The following is an 18669-nucleotide window of genomic DNA, read 5'->3' as shown; positions in this document are numbered from 1 at the left end:
AACAAGACAAACCACGCGGTGCAAAAAGGCACATGCATAGCCAAGCTCAGCAAGCCACGGTTAGCACCCCCCAGAAGCTCTGACTTGATGGCTTAAGTTTATTTTTGGCTTTTCAGTGTTGGGAGTGGTAGAACACGTAATGAGATTTTGGTGAGCTTTTACTTTGGCGTTTACAAATTCCCTCTGGAACTTTCTTCCCTACCCTTGTATTTCAAGTAGTTTAAAAATGCCTAACATTCTTTTATGACTTGGTAAAATTGGTTATGTACACTTTAATGTCCCTTTGATACTGCTGCATTAGCGGCTTGACCTCTTTGCTTTTAATTTTTCTGTCAACACCAAATGCAAAAAACATGCAAAGCAAGGAGATTATTGCCCATGCTCTACACAGCAACAGATTTATAAATACCGTATTTCCCCATGTATAAGCACCCCCTTTGTATAAGCCACCCCAATTTTTGGACTGTGAAGTTTTGAAAAAAATATTTTATTAGAGAAACAAGTTATGAAGAAAGAAAATTTACAAAGAAACAAAATTCGATGTCTAGATCTACAACTTCGGTCATGGCGCCGAGCGGTGCGGGCGACGCTAGTAATCTGCGCATCGGACGAGAGTAAGGACGAAGCATTCAGGCCGATGCCTAGCGTATGCATTTCTATCGCGTACTCGCACTCGTAGTCGTATCATCACGTACAATTTTTACAAAAAGTATAGCATACTGCTGGAAACCAGTTTATTCCTACTTTATTATTTTATGCATTTTCCGTATAAAAAGTGTACCTGCTTTGTATATGCCACCCCCCTACTTTTTGGGCTCGAAAATTTTGGAAAAAAGGGGTGGCTTATACATGGGGAAATACAGTACCAGCACTTCCTCCCCTTCAAAAGCAGTTTTTTTACTAATGGATTGTTGTTCTAGGTAAAATCTGAGTTTTTGGGGCCAACTGTTTCCCTGAAAATAAAACCGTTGGGTTTTTTTTGCCACCTAAAAAAGCACCAGGTCTTATTTTGGGGAGTCATCCACCAACAACCCTCACTAGCGCGCACTGCCCCCAGAGGCCTTCAGGAACTACTTCTGTGGCTGGCAAGGCTTTCCTGAAGGCCTCTGCAACGGGTAATGGCTCCGGATCAATCCAAAGCTTTGTCATCAACTACAGAGGCCTTCAGGAAAGTCTTGCCAGTCTCACTGGCTGCAGAAATGGGCCTGCAACGTAGGTATGGGGTTTGCACAAGGCCTGGCTACAACTAGTAGTAGTAGGGCAACTTCCCCCCACATCCCCACCCTAGCTTAACCATGCACTCTGGAATGGGCAGGATCTTAATTAGGGCTTATTTGGGGGGGGGGGGTAGGGCTTATATTGAGCACACATGGCAAAATCAAGCTAGGACTTACTTTCAGGGTAGGTTGTATTTTCAGGGAAACGTTAAGACGAGCCTTAATACTGAGATGGAAAAGTTCTTTATCTGCAAACTTGACAGTGACAATCTAACAATTATAGTTATTTCTTCCCCCACTAACAAAATGGAGTTGCACATTTTGCCAGCATATTGTTCTGTGCCAATATAAAATTATATTGTGGATAAAATTGTACATTCCTTTCAGAGATCTATTCTTTTGTCCTCCCCAAAAGGAAGTGCTGACTCAAATTAAACTAGGTTAAGTATATACGTTACATGTAAGACCTTGAGTTAACTGAGTAATGGAGCCTGCCCATCAGTCTTAACTCATGACTAAGCTAAATCAAGTCACCCACGTGGTGAGTGGTTACAATGCAGTATTGCAGGCTAATTCATTGCTCACAGCCAGGAAGTTAGATCCGGATTGGCTCAAGGTTGACTCAGCCAGCCATCCTTCCGAGATTGGGAAACAAGGACCTGGATTATTGGGGGCAATAGGCTGTGAACAGTTTAGAGGGATGTAAAGCAGCAAGTCAGTCAGTCAATGTGTTATTGCTATACTATGAACCTGGGTTTTGGCTTGTGGTCGTTATGTAAACACCAACAGTTGAGCAAACCAGAGACTTGCTTGGTTTTGACAGAACTGTCATAAAACATGGTCATATGATATTACAAACAGCCGTAAATGCATAACTGCAGGGGAAAAACCAGTCAAAACTTCAAAATTGGATGGATCTTAATGGTGATGAAGATTGAGTGTCATCGTGGTAGAGTCGTCTAAAAGTTGAGTAATGGTAACTGGGTTCCTTTTGTTGATTTGAAATGGTTCACTATTTATTAAGAAGCTTCAGTCCCGGCAAGCAGCAAAATGTTTAAAAACCAAGAAAAGTCCAGTTGCCACGATTCAGCTTTCAGACAACTGGTTCTTACAGTAGGTGCACCCAAAGGTCCAGTGTAATTTCCAACTGTCACTAAGTGACCAGTTGTAAGATAAATATTACTTGCACATGTATTTTTCTGATGACAGAATAGGTGCTGCGACATCAAGTACCACTGTCCTTTCATCACAATGCATTTTTGTTCCTTTCCTGTAGAAATGTGACCTAAGGCTACCAGAGTGGTTTCCAATTCATTACTGAAATTATTCCTTACATTTTTCTGTTCTCTAAGAGCAAAGATCCCAGACATAACTGCCATCTTTTCTCAAATTTTGAAACAATTCATTAGCCACTTCATGTGAACCTATATGTAAACCAAATTGTGGTGATAAAAAGAATTGATCCCTCGAGGAATGCAAAGCATACAAGGATTTGTACCATAGTACATGATGTCTAAGTAGGATATTTTCTACAAGCCATCAGAAATATTGATCTTAATCTGGGGAGTGTTTTATAGTTTTAATATTTCTATGACAGAATTAGGAAGACATTAACAAAGGAGTTACTACTAAGTAATGTGCAACAGAAAACTTTATTAGCATTGACACAAACAGTCTAGCAGTTACTGGAAACTTGCATTAACCTTACAATATTAAGCCATTATACTGCTACAGTGAAACCAAATGTTACTGGCAACTTGAAAATTGTTCAGAACATCTAAATGCCTCCTCTCAGACGCAGGACAAGGTGGAGGGTGGACTCCTTTTGGATGTTGTAGTCGGAGAGGGTGCGGCCATCTTCCAGCTGCTTTCAGCAAAGATCAGCCTCTGCTGGTCTGGAGGAATGCCTTCCTTATCCTGAATCTTGGCCTTGACATTCTCAGTAGTGTCACTGGGTTCCAGCTCCAGGGTGATGGTCTTCCCAGTTAAGGTATTGACGAAGATCTGCATCCCATCCCTCAGATGCAGGACAAGATGCAGGGTGGACTCCTTCTGGATGTTGTAGTCAGAGAGGGTGCGGCCATCTTCCAGCTGCTTTCCGGCAAAGATCAGCCTCTGTTGGTCTGGAGGAATGCCTTCCTTGTCCTGGATTTTGGCTTTGACATTCTCAATGGTGTCACTAGGTTCCACCTCCAGGGTGATAGTCTTGCCAGTCAAGGTCTTCACGAAGATCTGCATCCCACCCCTCAGACGCAGGACAAGATGGAGGGTGGACTCCTTCTGTATGTTGTAGTCAGAGAGGGTGCGGCCATCTTCCAGCTGCTTGCCAGCAAAGATCAGCCTCTGTTGGTCTGGAGGAATGCCTTCCTTGTCCTGGATCTTGGCCTTCACATTCTCAATGGTGTCACTGGGTTCCACCTCCAGGGTGATAGTCTTGCCAGTCAAGGTCTTCACAAAGATCTGCATCCCACCCCTCAGACGCAGGACAAGATGGAGAGTGGACTCCTTTTGGATATTGTAGTCGGAGAGGGTGCGGCCATCTTCCAGCTGCTTTCCAGCAAAGATCAGCCTCTGTTGGTCTGGAGGAATGCCTTCCTTGTCCTGGATTTTGGCTTTGACATTCTCAATGGTGTCACTGGGTTCCACCTCCAGGGTGATAGTCTTGCCAGTCAAGGTCTTCACGAAGATCTGCATCCCACCCCTCAGACGCAGGACAAGATGGAGGGTGGACTCCTTTTGGATGTTGTAGTCAGAGAGGGTGCGGCCATCTTCCAGCTGCTTTCCAGCAAAGATCAGCCTCTGTTGGTCTGGAGGAATGCCTTCCTTGTCCTGGATCTTGGCCTTCACATTCTCAATGGTGTCACTGGGTTCCACCTCCAGGGTGATAGTCTTGCCAGTCAAGGTCTTCACGAAGATCTGCATCCCACCCCTCAGACGCAGGACAAGATGGAGAGTGGACTCCTTTTGGATATTGTAGTCGGAGAGGGTGCGGCCATCTTCCAGCTGCTTTCCGGCAAAGATCAGCCTCTGTTGGTCTGGAGGAATGCCTTCCTTGTCCTGGATTTTGGCCTTCACATTCTCAATGGTGTCACTGGGTTCCACCTCCAGGGTGATAGTCTTCCCAGTCAAGGTCTTCACGAAGATCTGCATCCCACCCCTCAGACGCAGGACAAGATGGAGGGTGGATTCTTTCTGGATGTTGTAGTCGGAGAGGGTGCGGCCATCTTCCAGCTGCTTTCCAGCAAAGATCAGCCTCTGTTGGTCTGGAGGAATGCCTTCCTTGTCCTGGATTTTGGCCTTCACATTCTCAATGGTGTCACTTGGCTCCACCTCAAGAGTGATGGTCTTCCCAGTCAGGGTTTTCACAAAGATCTGCATCCCACCCCTCAGACGCAGGACAAGATGCAGGGTGGATTCTTTCTGGATGTTGTAGTCGGAGAGGGTGCGGCCATCTTCCAGCTGCTTTCCAGCAAAGATCAGCCTCTGTTGGTCTGGAGGAATGCCTTCCTTGTCCTGGATCTTGGCCTTCACATTCTCAATGGTGTCACTTGGCTCCACCTCTAGGGTGATAGTCTTGCCAGTCAAGGTCTTCACAAAGATCTGCATTTTTTTATCTGCAATGACATAGCATGGAAAAATTAGAGCTCCGTGCATCAGAATGCACGTTTCTGAATATACAGAAACCTAACTTTACAAACACTCAAAAATGTATTTTGAGGTAAAAACAAAGCATGCATTTTTAAAATCACGTATCAATTACACTACAGTAGATAATATTGTTCCATCCTATACCCTATCATGAATATGAAATATTATAAGGTATTGAAGTAAATATTCTACTATTGCTGTATTTTTACTTATCACATTCCCATACTTCGCATTTCACCTGTGACTTCAATGCTAATGTATTAAGTAGCAACCCAGTTCATTTAGAAATTCAAGTTTTGCACTGATTTTTTGAATTTATTGCTGCATTCCCCTATCACTCATATTAAAAAAATAAGCACTGCAAGTTTCTGCCCCTCAAAGTCACCCCTTAAGGTTTCAAATTAATAATAATCAAATAAATAATCAAATTGCAGCAAAACAATTGTTGCTAACCCTCCAATACAGCATCTTAAATGAAGCACACTTACAGTTATTGCATAGAATGGCTGTAATTTGCATTCTTTCTGACTTAACATCATCCAAACAACAGCCTGGAAAATCTTAGGTCAGAAGTTGGCACCATTTTTCTATATAGGGACTTCTAGTCCCCATAAATACTGTATCTGACAACCAATATCCAGGCTATCTTGAGGTCCTATAAATAACTCCAGGAAACTGCTAGCTCAGGTTATCCTGCAGCACACCTATTAGCATGTAAATACCGCATTTAACTATATCAGGAAATAATTCAAGGTTGCACCAATGGCCACGTAGTCATGGTTTCACCCAGCAGTCCTATCTCCAAACTGCCCATTAGGCACTTAACTCTGAGAAGGGCATTAGAAAGCTAGGCTTATTAAAGCACCAGCTTTTATATTGTTCAATAGGGTTTTATCAACCCTGCATAACAATAGCACACATACAGGTAGTCCTCACAATTCCTTTAGTGATTCAAAGATGTAACAGCACTGAAAAAGTGACATATAACCAGTTTTCACACTAAATAAGGTATAAGGTGTGGCAGCATCCCCATAGTCCTGTGATCAAAGTTCAGACGCTTGGCAACTTATATTCTTTCAGTGTCCTGGAGTCATGTCCTTTTGGGACCTTCTGATTAACAAAATCAGTGGGAAGCTAGATAAACTTAATCACCACTCCTAACTTACTTAACAGCAGTGATTCACTTAACTGTGGCAAGAAAGGTGGTAAACCGGGCAAATCTTACTTAACAATATCTCACTGAGCAACATAAATTTGGGGCTCAATTGTACTCCTAGAGGATACCTTGTATACATTCCTCAGTTCAGATGCCTTGATCTCACTTAACATAAATTTTGGGCTCAACTGCACTCCTCTAAGTACTGATAGTCCTTGGCTTCTAACAGCTCATTTAGTGACTGCAGAAACTAAAAAAGGTGACAGGACCATTGCAGCATCCCCAGAGTCATATAAAAAAATTCAGATGCTTGGCAACTGACTCATATTTATGACTGTTGCTGTGTCCCAAGGTCACCTGATTCCCCTTTGCAAGGTTGATGTGGAAGCCAGGTTCACTTAACCTGGTTACTAACAGAAACTGCGGTGATTCACTTAACTGTGGCAATAAAAGTGTAAAATGGGGAAAAACTCACTTAAACGTCTTAACAGAAATTTCAGGCTCAATTGTGGTCATAAGTTGAGGACTACCTGCATATATTCATCTGTTTTAGTGCCTTGATCCCCAATCTCTATAAATTTAACAATTCAGATCCAAATGACGCAGTAACACCTTCAATGTCACCTTTTGTAATCTTATTAATGAGCAGTGCAATTTAATTGCCCTTAATAAGATGGGAGAGAGGAAAGGGGAAAGAGATGTGTATATATAGGGGGGGTAGAGGAAAAAAGTTAAGTAGAATCTATAGATAGGGAAGATATTCAGAGGGGTTGAGTGGAAGCAGGGAAGAGATGATATATGGGGGGCTGGAAAGAGGTAGAAGGATAGAGGGTGAGAGGAGATATACAGAGAGGGGGAGCAGGAAAGAGGTAGGTAGAATGATGGATAAAGAGGGAGGTGGATATATATGGGAGAGAAAGAGGTAGGTAAGATAGAGAAAAGGGGGAGAGAGAGAGAGGGAAAGAGAAATAAAAAGCTAGTAGTCACCCTAGGAAAAACCTTATACCTCATTTAATGGAACAAATACCCATTTAGTGGGAGATTTGCTTTCGAAGGAACCCCAAATCCACCCCCCCCTTCTCCTTCAAATGGGTTCAGCTACAAATACCTCACAAGGACCAGTCCTAATTAACGCAAATGACAGAGCGCCAGGCGGGGGCAAGAGAGAGAGAATCACTTATACTCGCCTGGGAGGAAATCCTATTGAGAAGCGGAGCTTATAGCCTAAGGTGGTAGGAGAGGGATCAGGCCGTCGAAATCCATAACTTGAGCGCTGCTCCCTTCCCCAAAGGCTGAGGTATTTATCGGAAAGTCGTCTTTAATTTTTTTACTCTCAGCACCCCTTTTCTAAATCTTGACCTCTCAGGCGCCGAAAGCGGCACCTCCGAGCCCCCCCCTCCGCGCGCGGAGCCACCCTATCCTCCTCTTCCGGGGTTAGTCAGGACTCGCCTCACGGGCTAGCGCCTCGCCACAATGGCCAACAGTGACGCCGCCCCCGAGCCCTGTCCGAACAGGAGCAGCTAAATATCCCCGAATAAAGTCGGGATTTTTTTTTTTTAAAAAAATTAATTGAAAGTAATGTTAATCATAATCGGTTCTTCATCTTACCGCTTCACTCGGGCAGCCTGAAGGAAATAAATATCGCGGTGACAACTTCCCCAGCTCCCAGCAACTTTCTTCTTCGTAAACGTCTGCCCAGCAACGCGTCACTGCTATTTATAGGGTTCTGTCTTAGTCGCCCCGCCCTTTAGATTCACTTTAATATCCTTCCGCGTGAAGAAATAGTCCCTCCGGAGAACGCCCTAAAAAGTGGGTTCTGCGCCTCAATTTCCTCTCATTCGACGAAAAATTTAAGAAAAATTGAAATATATTAAATGATGTATGCTTCCCTGTTAATACCGGTCTCGAAAGGATGAGGTGGAGGCAGAGGGGAGAATGGATACGAAACAGAGGTAAAAAGTCCCTTGTCGTTGGAAGAATAATTCGACGAAGTCAAGAGGTGGGGCTAAAACGTTGCTGGGCCGCCATTGGTGGGAGGCAGAAAGAACGAACGCTGATTGGCTTCCGCAAGATGCAATCAATAGGAAAGCTCTGGAAAGATCGGGACTCTGGGCTTGGGCGGTTGGGAGGGGAGGGAGAAATGCCTCAGAGAAGCCCACCTCTGATTGGTGCGCAGTGAGGTCATTCTTGTTGCTAAGGCCTTTCGCTCCCTGAGAAGCAGATTTCGAGAAAGGGCAGGAAGGAAAAAGGGAGGCTGACGGCCTGTTGGCGCATGCGTAGAAGAACAAAGTAGGTGGGGGTGGGGTGGGGGAGTAGGGCAGTTTTCAGGGGCAAAGGGCGGGAAAACGTCTCTGAGGCGTTTAACCGCTTATCAAGAGTGAAACAATATAAAGAAAAAGAAAAAATATGCACAAAACACTTTTTTTCAGTTAAAAATCAGAGTATATTTTAGGTTCAAGGTTTTTTTTTCCTTTTGCCATTGCTTTTCTGAAGAGGAAGTTTGACTGCCTTGAGGAGAACAAGCTTAGTTTTGTTTGTTTTCCTATTTCAGCATGAAAGTTCCTTTTTTGGGATACCACATATGGTTTTCTTTAAAAGGCATTAACATAGAAAAACAAAAAGGAAAGGGACATGAGACAGAGAAACAGATAGGAAAGGAAAAGAATAAGAGAAAGAAAAGGGAGGAAGGAAGAAAAAAAGGGAAAGGAAGATGAGAAAGGGAAAAATGAGAAGGAAAGAAAAAGAAGGGAAAAGACAGGAAGGAAAAATGAAAGAAAAGGAAGGAAGGAAAATGAGAAGGAAAGAAAGAAGAAGAAAAGGAAGGAGGAAAAGGAAAAGACAGGAAGGAGAAAAGGAAGGGAAATGAGAAAGGGAAAAAGGAAGGTGAAAAAAAAGATGTGAATGAAGGAGAAGAAAAAAAGGAGATGAGAAAAGGAATAAGATGAGAGGGAAGGAAAGGAGGGAAGGAAGATTAGAAAGGAAAAAAGACCAAGAAGGAAGGAAAATGAGAAGGAAAAGAAAAGGTAAAAGACAAGAAGGAAAAATGAAAGAAAAGGAAGGAAAATGAGAAGGGAAAAATGAGAAGGAGGGAAGGAAGATTAGAAAAGAAAAAAGACCAAGAAGGAAGGAAAAGGTAAAAGACAGGAAGGAAAAATGAAAGAAAGGAAAGGAAAATGAGAAGGAAAGAAAAGGGAAAAGACAGCAAGGGAAAATGAAGAAAGACAAAGGGAAGATCTGAATGAAGGAAAAGGAAAAAAAGATGAAAAAGGGGAAAAGATGAGAAGAAAAGAAGAAGGAAGATTAGAAAGGACAAAAGACCAAAAAGGAAGGAAACTGAGAAAGAGAAGGAAAAAGAAAGAAAATGAAATGCAAGAATAGCACCCCAAGGTACTTTTTTCTCAAAATGCCAAGGCCCTCATGTGATAAATAGTTCTGAAAGGACGGAGTCTTCTTATCAACCAGATTTGGTTTCAAAAAACAAATGGAAGGCAACAACAGAGCTGCTAAGGGTTGTTTTTCTCCCAGACTGCTCTAGTTCTGTTCCTGGAAAATCCTGTTTTTCCTCTCCTCCAGGAAGAAGGAAGCCTGAGACTGAGCTTGTTTGCTTCTTTGGAGGGTTTTATTATTTTTGAAGAGGCAAAAGGCATCTGAAATCCAATCTTGTGTTTATGCTGCTGGCTGCAAGAGTTTCCTCCTTGGATCTGTCCCAAAAATTTGTCCCTCTGCCTGAGGGAGGAGTAGAGAACAAAACTCTGGCGTGACTATAACTTGTTTTAATATACAGATAATCTTATGACTGGTCACTCAGTAATCATTCAAAGTTACAACAGATCTCCCCAGGCCTTCTTATGACCCAAATTCACATTTTGGCCATTCAATGCCTAGACCGCATTTATGATTGTTTCCACAGTCTTGGCACCACAAATTACATTTTTTTTTTTCCTGGAAACCATTTATTTCTGATTTCCAACTAAAAGTACCCATGGCAGACAATGGATTCACTTGATGACTACTGCAAAAGAGTTTGCAAATTGGGCATGTTTATGCGGTGACCCATATAACTTAACCATAATTCCAAACTCCATTATGGGTATAAGTTAAGAACTACCTTTATAAGCAGAATTACCTTCTGTGACTATTTGAAATTTACTACTATGCTGGCCTAAGATTGTAATAAAATTTTAATTGATCGGTTGAAGTTTGATAGCAAATGGATCTGGGTATCTTCTTTCTTTATTGCACCGCTTTTTCTAAGAGAAATCCTAAAAGAGAACTGTTTGAAGATGGATTAGAAACAGTTTGGCTTGAAGAGTGAATACAACCACAATCGGGTGTCCAATAAAAGCAACAATGATATTTGAACTACCTTTTGCTCATACTGCAAGTACATAAATGGTCTCATTTATAGTATGACATGATCCATGGGACATCTTTTGTCTCCCGCAGGTGACCATGGAAGCTTTTGAACTATGAAATCTGTATGTCAACAACACTGTCTTGCTTTTCCATAGTTTACTGAACAAAGTTCAACTGACAAAGATCCATGGAAGCTGTTAAGCTGCCAATCACAATTTATTTAACAGAAGTGCTGGTTTTGTATAAAGTTCTAATCCAAAACCAAGCTGGACATGTTTTGGCTTAGCATGTGGCAGAAACCCATCATATTGGAAGGCCCTAGACTAATAAAAGATATATTAAGTGGAGATTATGGACTTGTTTTCAGCTATAGACACTGTATTCAAATCAAAGGTTAACCAGGTCTGTAAAAGGGGTATTAATAATTGTATTAACAGTACAACAGAATTGGAAGGGGCCTTGGAGGTCTTTTAATTAAACTTTAGTTCAAGCAGGAGAACCTATACCAAGTGGCTCTCCAATCTTGTCTTGAAAACCACCAGTGATAATAGAATAACAGAGTTGGAAGAGACCTTGGAGGTCCTCTAGTCCAACCCCCTGCACAAGCAGGAAACTATATACCATTCAGACAAATGGCTGTCCAATCTCTTAAAAACCTTCAGTGCCGGAGCACCCACAACTTCTGAAGGCAAGCTGTTCCACTGATTGTTTTCGCTGTCAGGAAATTTCACCTTAATTTTAGGTTGGATTTATCTTTGTTAAGTTTCCAACCATTACTTCTTGTCCAGCCCCCACATGTTTTGGAGAATAGGCCAACCTCCTCCTCTCTGTGGTAGTCCCTCAAATATAGGGAGACCTCTAGAAAGTCACCTCTATTCCAAACTGTGAAGATATCTTGATAACATCTTGCAAACCATTGGGTTATCTGTTGAGGACAGATGCTGATTGCACAGTTTCTGTTGTTTGCACAATGAAGTCTTGCTGTGCACAGCTTCACTTGCTTGCCTCCTCCATAGATGCATAACGAAGCCGCCTTAATTTATTTTAACCTTGGCTATATTTTTAGTTCAGTGTCTTAATTAAAAACCCAGCCCACAGTTTGTGATTCAGCATATTTTGCAAGCCTACAAAAAGGGCTGAAACAGCTGAGTTGTTACACAAATGTAACCAATTGGCTTCCATAGATAGTAGACAGATTGCATTTTCTGTCCCCATCCATCCCTATTAAATTTCTTTTTTTATGTGTGATAAAGCTGAATCTGCAATACTCTGCTAAAGAGGATGGTTTTGTGGAAAACCTCCATTGGGGGGAGATTCGTTGGCCTTGCATGAATGCAGAGAATTATCTTCCCTTTGTACACTTTCCAAGCTTTCTATATTTTCCTAAAGACAGGAGAAACTGTTAAAGAAAGTAAACTAGTAGGGTCATCTTTTTAACCAATATTTTTTACATATTATTTTATTTTGGAGATACCAGCTGTCTCCAAAGCAATTCATGGCAACTCAAAGAATAAAAGAAAATACAAATACAGTTATATAAATAGCACTCTGGACCACAGTACAGGTAAGTCCTTTCTTAATGGTAGCAATTGGGAGCAGCAACTCTGTCAATAAGCAACATGGTCATTAAGCAAGACATCACATGATGATTATGGACTTATGAACAATGTCCACAGTGGTTGTGGAAGCAGAGTATCATGTGACTGCAACTTGTTGATTTATCACTCCATTGACTGGACTGGTTCATTGACTGGTCAGAAGCCAGCTGTGAAGCATGCAAATGGTGGTCATATGACGATGGGATGCTGCAATGGTCCTCAACACATTGTTAATGGCCTGACACGACCCTTCCTCTCAAAGAAGTTGGCACTGACTGGCTGTCTTAATCCAAGAGGGACTTGGATCCCACAGACAACTGAATGAATAGCACAGAGAACTTTGTCCGGTTACTCATGAGTCACCACCTCTCACTCAACCCAGACCGCACAAGACCTCGCTCCTGGTCTGTCCGAGTAAATTCAGCATGAATCCGAGAAACGTTATTCACCAAAAAGGCAGATTATTCCTTACCGCAGCCTTGCAGATAATCTAATAAGGGCCACTGGGCAGTTATCAACTGATGCAATAAGAGTAGACAAATCTGAATGTTTCACCACCTTGGATCACCACCTTGTATCTAGACCGTTATCTATAATATGGGCTCTTACCCATATTTAATCAGTTTTGCAATGAGTCTTCCTCTGTTAATTCTCTAATTGTCTCTTCTGTCACTTCATCTCCTGGAGCTACTCAGTAAATTAATTGAAGTCCAAGGTGACTGACACCACTGGTTCCAGATGGTGGTCAAGGTCTTGGTCAAATCACTCATTGGATCCTCAGCGAGAAGCTCAATCTCTTTGGAATCCCATAAGATCCATCTAGTGTAGGACTGTCAAACTTGTGGCCCGCGGGCTGGATGCATCACGTACTGGCCACGTCCCCACCCAGTTTAGCAAAAGGGGGGAAAGTCACAATATGTCACGTGACGCTGCCGTGATAATGTGAGTTTGACACCCCTGATCTAGTGCCTGAAGCAGGCTGATCAAATAAGCTGTTTTCCCATAACAGAAGGTGGCACCAGTGACTGAAAGTAATCAATGATCTGAGCAACACAACAGATGTGTTAATGTCCTCCACTACAAGATCACAACTGTTCTAAGACACAAAAAAAAACCTGGATCCAATGTGCAGCCGCTGGTATGCGTTGGGTTGTCTATGACCTGAAGCAGGTCCACAGTTACCATAGAGGCCACAGACTTCTGAGCTTCCTTGGAATCAACATCACAAATTGCAAATTGAAATCCTCCAGCGCCCAAACTTCAGAGACTGTATTGCCCATTTGATACTAGCATCCAGTAGCCCAGGCAGGAATACTGCTGGGAGCAGGGAGGCCAGTATACCAGTAGCAATTTCGACTGGTCCCTGGTGTCCAACCACAGGGACTTACAGCCAGTTATCTGTGCAGCAGGGCCTTCAACGCTTTGTGGATAAAAACAACTCCTGTCCCCTCCCTTGGTGTCTGTCGATGCACGACCCGAGACTCAGGTGGACACAATTCTGAGAAAGGATATCCCTTGTGCCTTTTCCTTTGGGGATCAGCAACACACAGGAAAAGAAGAAGACAAAAACAAGAAACAGCCAAAGAAATGAAAGGCGGGAGATGAGATAAAATAATTAAAATGTGTTTGCACTAACCTAGTCGCTTCCCGTCTCCATACTTTTTCACTCTTACAAATGACCTTTAAAACAATTTCTACCCATCTCCTGTCTGAGGAATTCTGCGTCAATAAAAACCTTAACATTTGGCAATAATTTGTAGTGTTTCTAAATGTATATGGAGATGTCCATGCTGCAAGCAAGGGAGAATTGTGCTTTGTTCTGCAACACCTTTAAAGCATATTTCTATGCTGTGCTGATAATTCTGGATAACAACTGCTGCCGGGAATATCGCAGAGCATGCAAACAATACATCCCAATCTTATGACCAGGTTGATCATGTGGGTGCATTTATCCTCAGAAGAATTGAAATCAGCTTGAGGTTTTTAAAAAAACAACATCACTTGGCAACAGGGTAAAAAAAAACAACCCTACTGTACGGAAAGAAGTATCTGTGTGTTTATAAAAGAGCTATTGTAAGGAGTCTTGTACACCATTAGAGAAGGTGATTGCTTTGATTATATCAAAAGGATTCTGGGCAATAAGAAACCAAACAGATTTTATAGGACTGTCTTGTTTGTCTCCTAAGAAGAAAAGGTTGACAATACAGAGGAAATTTCTGTTTTTCTTTTATTTGTACTCAGAAGTAACCACTTTTACTATATGTATGGAAGGGAGGTTGTTTTCCCAAAGAACAGATAATCCTTGACCAAAATCAGTATGAGAATTTCCATTGCTAAGCAAGGCGGTTGCTAAGTGAATTCTGCCCCATTTTACGATCTTTTTTTTGCCATAGCTGTTAAATGAATTGCTGCAGTTGTTACGTGAACCGTGCTGTCGTTAAGCAAATCCAGCATGCCCCATTGATTTTGCTTATTGGAAGGCAGCTCGGAGGACACCACAAATGGTGATCACACGATCTTGGGATACTGCGAACACTGTAAACACATGCCAATTGCAAGCACCTGAATTCAGATCTCATGACTGTCAGATTGCTATGACAGTCATAAGTCAAGGACCAGTCATAAGTCACTTTTTTTTTCAGTACTTTTGTAACTTTGAACGGTCAAGAATGTTTCCTTGCTGGCTGGGGAATTCTAGGAGTTGAAATCCACACATTTTTCAGTTACCAAGTTTGAGAAAAACTGGACTACATAAATTTGTGGAAACCTTCAGCACAAACCATTGTTTTAGCTTTTGGCCTGGAATCTGCATTTCTGTGCCAAATCATGCTTTTGTAAATATCTTATTTTTTGGAAAATACTCCTGTGGGCTGATTGTTTATTGATTGCAATTCTTCAAACCTTACAAATCTTATTTATAAGCCACCCAAAGTTACCGAGAATGGGTGGCTGGCCATATAAAGCTTCCAATCTAAATAAATAAAATTAGCACAAGTAGCCCTGCTTAATTTTTAGACCCGAGTGGCAAAATGCAAAATTTCTTTTCTTCTTGCTACTTTGGCAAAACACACAGGGCTGTTCTGACATTCTGATGGAAAGTGAGTTGAGATGATCTAATGGTCTGGAAATGACAGCTGAGAGCTGGACATGTCCAGTCAAGCCTCTTTGGATAAGTCTGAATGAACCGAATCACTGGTTGAAATGTCTACAGTGCTCATTTTAAAAGCTAAAATGCAGAAGATTCCAGAAAAAAAAATGGAATAGTTTCAATGAGATTGAACAGAAAAAGATCACATTTGAGAATGTTTGTTTTTTTAACTGAATTCATCCTAAATAACATTAATAGGAATACATTATTTAAGCATTTATTACAACAGCAATAGAGGACCAATTTATCAATTAATGATATAGTAACTTCCTAGCATCCCAAGAATTAAACGCAAGATTGAATTGTTTTTATTAAACCTGGGAACAGGATCACTCAAATTCAAGCATTTAAAATCTATGTCACTACTTCCCAAACCTAAGTAAATTACCCCAAATTGGATAAATGTGTTTTTTTTCACCTTTGGACAATCCACAAACCCATTAACCTATCACAAACCGTGACATTTAAATGGACTCACAGATTGCCACGTGTACTAAACCTCCCAGAAGTATTCTCCTTAAGACAAAAATGGATGAAATTCCCACAGGTGATTTGTTGAGATAGTATGAAAATAATTAAGTGGTACCGCTTTTATTTCACAGGTAGTCCTTGAATTACGACCAGTTGTTCAGTGACCATTCCAAGTTATGACAGTGTTGAAGGGATTCATAACTGGCCCTCAAAGTTCAAGAAGACTGTCTGATAAGCAGTTTGGGGGTAATAAAAAGTTTGCGATACTGCTATAGCTATATTTTGTGAGCAATTCTTTGATTTTAGTTTCACACTGAGAGATTTCTATTCTATTCTATTCTATTCTATTCTATTCTATTTCTATTCTATTCTATTTCTATTCTATTCTCTATCCCGGTCCATCCCATTCTATTTAAATTCTATCCCTATATCCTTCTATTTCTATTTCTGTTTCTGTTTCTGTTTCTATTTCTATTTCTATTTCTAATTCTATTCTATTCTATTCTATTCTATTTCTATTCTATTCTCTATCCCGGTCCATCCCATTCTATTTAAATTCTATCCCTATATCCTTCTATTCTATTCTATTCTATTCTATTCTATTCTATTCTATTCTATTCTATTCTATTCTATTCTATTCTATTCTATTCTATTCTATATATCCTGGAAACTGTAGCTTTCTAAAAAAAAAACCACCCTTTTTAATCCTTCCAACCAGTTTTCTGCTTCCCTGTTCTTTCCAACAAGTAATCTTTGTTTTGTGTTGCCTACTTTTAAGAACTTTAGTACTGAATTTGAGCCAATCGGGATTTTTTTCGGGGTTTCTTAGTCTAAAACTCCATATGGAATTTAAACAATTTTTTTTTCCCGGAAGGCCCATTAAGAATGATCAGTGACCTCTTCTGGATCAATCGTTTCTCCAATATAGCCATGAGACAGAAGCTTCAAGATGGCTCTCAACTTAATAATAATATTATTATATAATTTTCTAGGGGAGTGTCTCAACCTTACTTTTAAAATAAATGCTAAGCAGAAAACAGTTCTAAGTGGGAGATCTTAGATCTGTTTCAACAAACTTCCCGGCTTTCATAATTATGACTAGTCCTTGACACAATCACTTGTTTAGTGTCACGACAGCACTGAAAAAAGTGACTTGTGACCGTTTTTCACACTTACAACCATTGCAGCATCTCTGTTGTCTTGTGATCGAAATTCCAACCTTTGGCAACCGTCTCATATTTATGACAATTGCTGTGTCCCGGAATCATGCGGTCCCTTTTTGAGACCTTCTGACAAGCCAAGTCAATAGGGGAAAGCCAGGTTCGCTTAACAACCATGTTACTAACATAACGGCAGGGTTTCATTTAACGACTGGCCCAAAAAGGGTCATAAAATGGAGCAAAACTTACTTAAACTTAAAGTGAGTTTCGCTTTCATCGCTTTGAATCGCGATGGAAATTTTGGGGCTCAATTGTCAGTCGTAGGCCGAAGATTACAAGTACAGAACGGGGCTGATTTTTTTGGAGCTAGATACTTCTCTTGTACCGAGCGGCTTAAATGAGTTGCAGAAATTGTGGGTGGATCTTTGCCCAGGCTGGTTTTAAAATCAGCTTACCGCAAGCAGGAAGCCATTCTGGTTGAGCCTGCTAGTGCCCTTGGCAATTTCTTCATCTGATTCACAAAATGGGCAGGCTTCCCAAAACCTTTGTGCTGCTGACTCACGATCACGCCGACATTCCTGCAAAGAGAGCGAGGCTGGAGGGGTGAGGGAGAAAAGAAACGTATTTGGAAACTCAAACGTCTCGTCCACGCTGGTTGTAAAGGAACTTTGAACGCCCCGGGAACTTTGGAAACCAGGTTACAGTTTCTAGCCGATTCTTTTTTCTGTACCGTCATATACACACACCACACACCCGTAACAGATAAACAGAGTCGGAAGGGACCTTGTAGGTCATCTAGTCCAACTCCCTGCCCAAGCAGGAAACCTGACGCAATCTCTGACAAATCGCAGTGCAATCTCTTCTTGGAAGCTTCCGGTGACGAAGCTCCCACAACTTCAGAAGGCAATTTCTGTTCCACGGGTGGATGGTTCTCACTGTCAGAAAATTCCTCCTTATTTCCAGGTTGAATCTCACCTTGGTCAGTTTCCATCCATTATTCCTTGTCTGGCCTTCAGGTACCTTGGAGAATAGCTTGATCCCCTCCTCCTCTGTTGCAGCCCCTCAAATATTGGAAGGCTGCTCTCCTGTCTCCCCTGGTCCTTCTCTTCCCCAGACTAGCCAGGCCTTGTTCCTGCAACCGTTCATTGCATGTTTTAGCCTCCAGTCCCCTCATCATCCTGGTTGCTCTTCTCTGCACTCTTTCTAGAGTCTCAACATCTTTTTTACAGTGTGGTGACCAAAACTGGATTCAGGACTCTAGGTGTGGTCTTGCTAAGGCTTTATAGAGTGGTATTAGTACTTCACCTGACCTTGATCGAATCCCTCTGTTAATGCAATTTGGGATTGCATTGGCTTTTTTGGCTGCCGCCATACACTGATTGGTTCTACTTCAATTATCCACATTGCTTTGCTCTGCTCCTAAAACCGTTTCTGGGGCTGAAAGAGCTGTGAGGAAAAAAAAAATCCGTTTTTAACCACAACAGGAAAAGCCTCTGGAAGGGCTCTGAGCTGTAAATATCATTTCCTGTCTGCATGATTGTGCCATCAGGAATTGAGCTTGGTTCAAGGGCCTCTTTTTTTTATTTTTTTTTTAGAATAACAGAACCGTAGAGTTAGGAGGGACCTTAGAGGTCTTCTAGTCCAACCCCCTGCTCACGCAGGAAACCCTATACCCGTGATGGTGAGCCACTGCGTGAGCCATTTATGCTGGCACGCGAGCCGCAGGCAAAACTTACCTCACTGCGCACACGTGCGCCTCGCAGCTGATTTTCAGCTGGTTTGAGGCTTTTTTCGGCCTCCCGGAGGCTTGAAAAAAGCCTCTCTAAGACGAGTAATAGGCCCATTTCGTCACTTCCTGTAATGCCGGAAGTGATTAATTCGGCCTATTATGTGGCCTGCAAAGCCTGAAGAGGCT

The 18669-nt window shown here is 41.8% G+C and overlaps 1 protein-coding gene and 2 long non-coding RNA genes across 3 annotated transcripts in view; 1 reads left to right on the top strand and 2 right to left on the bottom strand.

The window, feature by feature from the left end:
* The window catches only part of LOC148127490 (uncharacterized), a 49725-nt gene that overhangs the window by 2474 nt on the left and 28582 nt on the right, over positions 1 to 18669 (top strand). The gene's annotated exons all lie outside the window — the stretch shown is intronic.
* LOC113451928 (polyubiquitin-C) lies at positions 2851 to 7713 on the bottom strand. Its single transcript, XM_026723319.2, is given in 3 exon segments — positions 2851 to 3089; positions 3092 to 4831; positions 7630 to 7713. Coding segments are annotated over 2 exon segments (1827 nt in total). The 5' UTR covers positions 4824 to 4831; positions 7630 to 7713; the 3' UTR covers positions 2851 to 2994.
* LOC148127491 (uncharacterized) lies at positions 17206 to 18171 on the bottom strand. The gene is made up of 2 exons (XR_015741778.1): positions 18065 to 18171; positions 17206 to 17349 (listed from the first exon to the last, which is right to left on the bottom strand). It is a non-coding gene; the product is annotated as an uncharacterized LOC148127491 (long non-coding RNA).

Source organism: Pseudonaja textilis, chromosome 1, assembly GCF_049901715.1.
Source record: "Pseudonaja textilis isolate UNSWEBS1 chromosome 1, rPseTex1.2, whole genome shotgun sequence".
In the NCBI taxonomy this organism is placed as follows: Eukaryota; Metazoa; Chordata; class Lepidosauria; order Squamata; family Elapidae; genus Pseudonaja; species Pseudonaja textilis.
The sequence above is the reverse complement of the archived record's forward strand: the minus strand, read 5'-3'. Positions and strand labels throughout refer to the sequence as shown.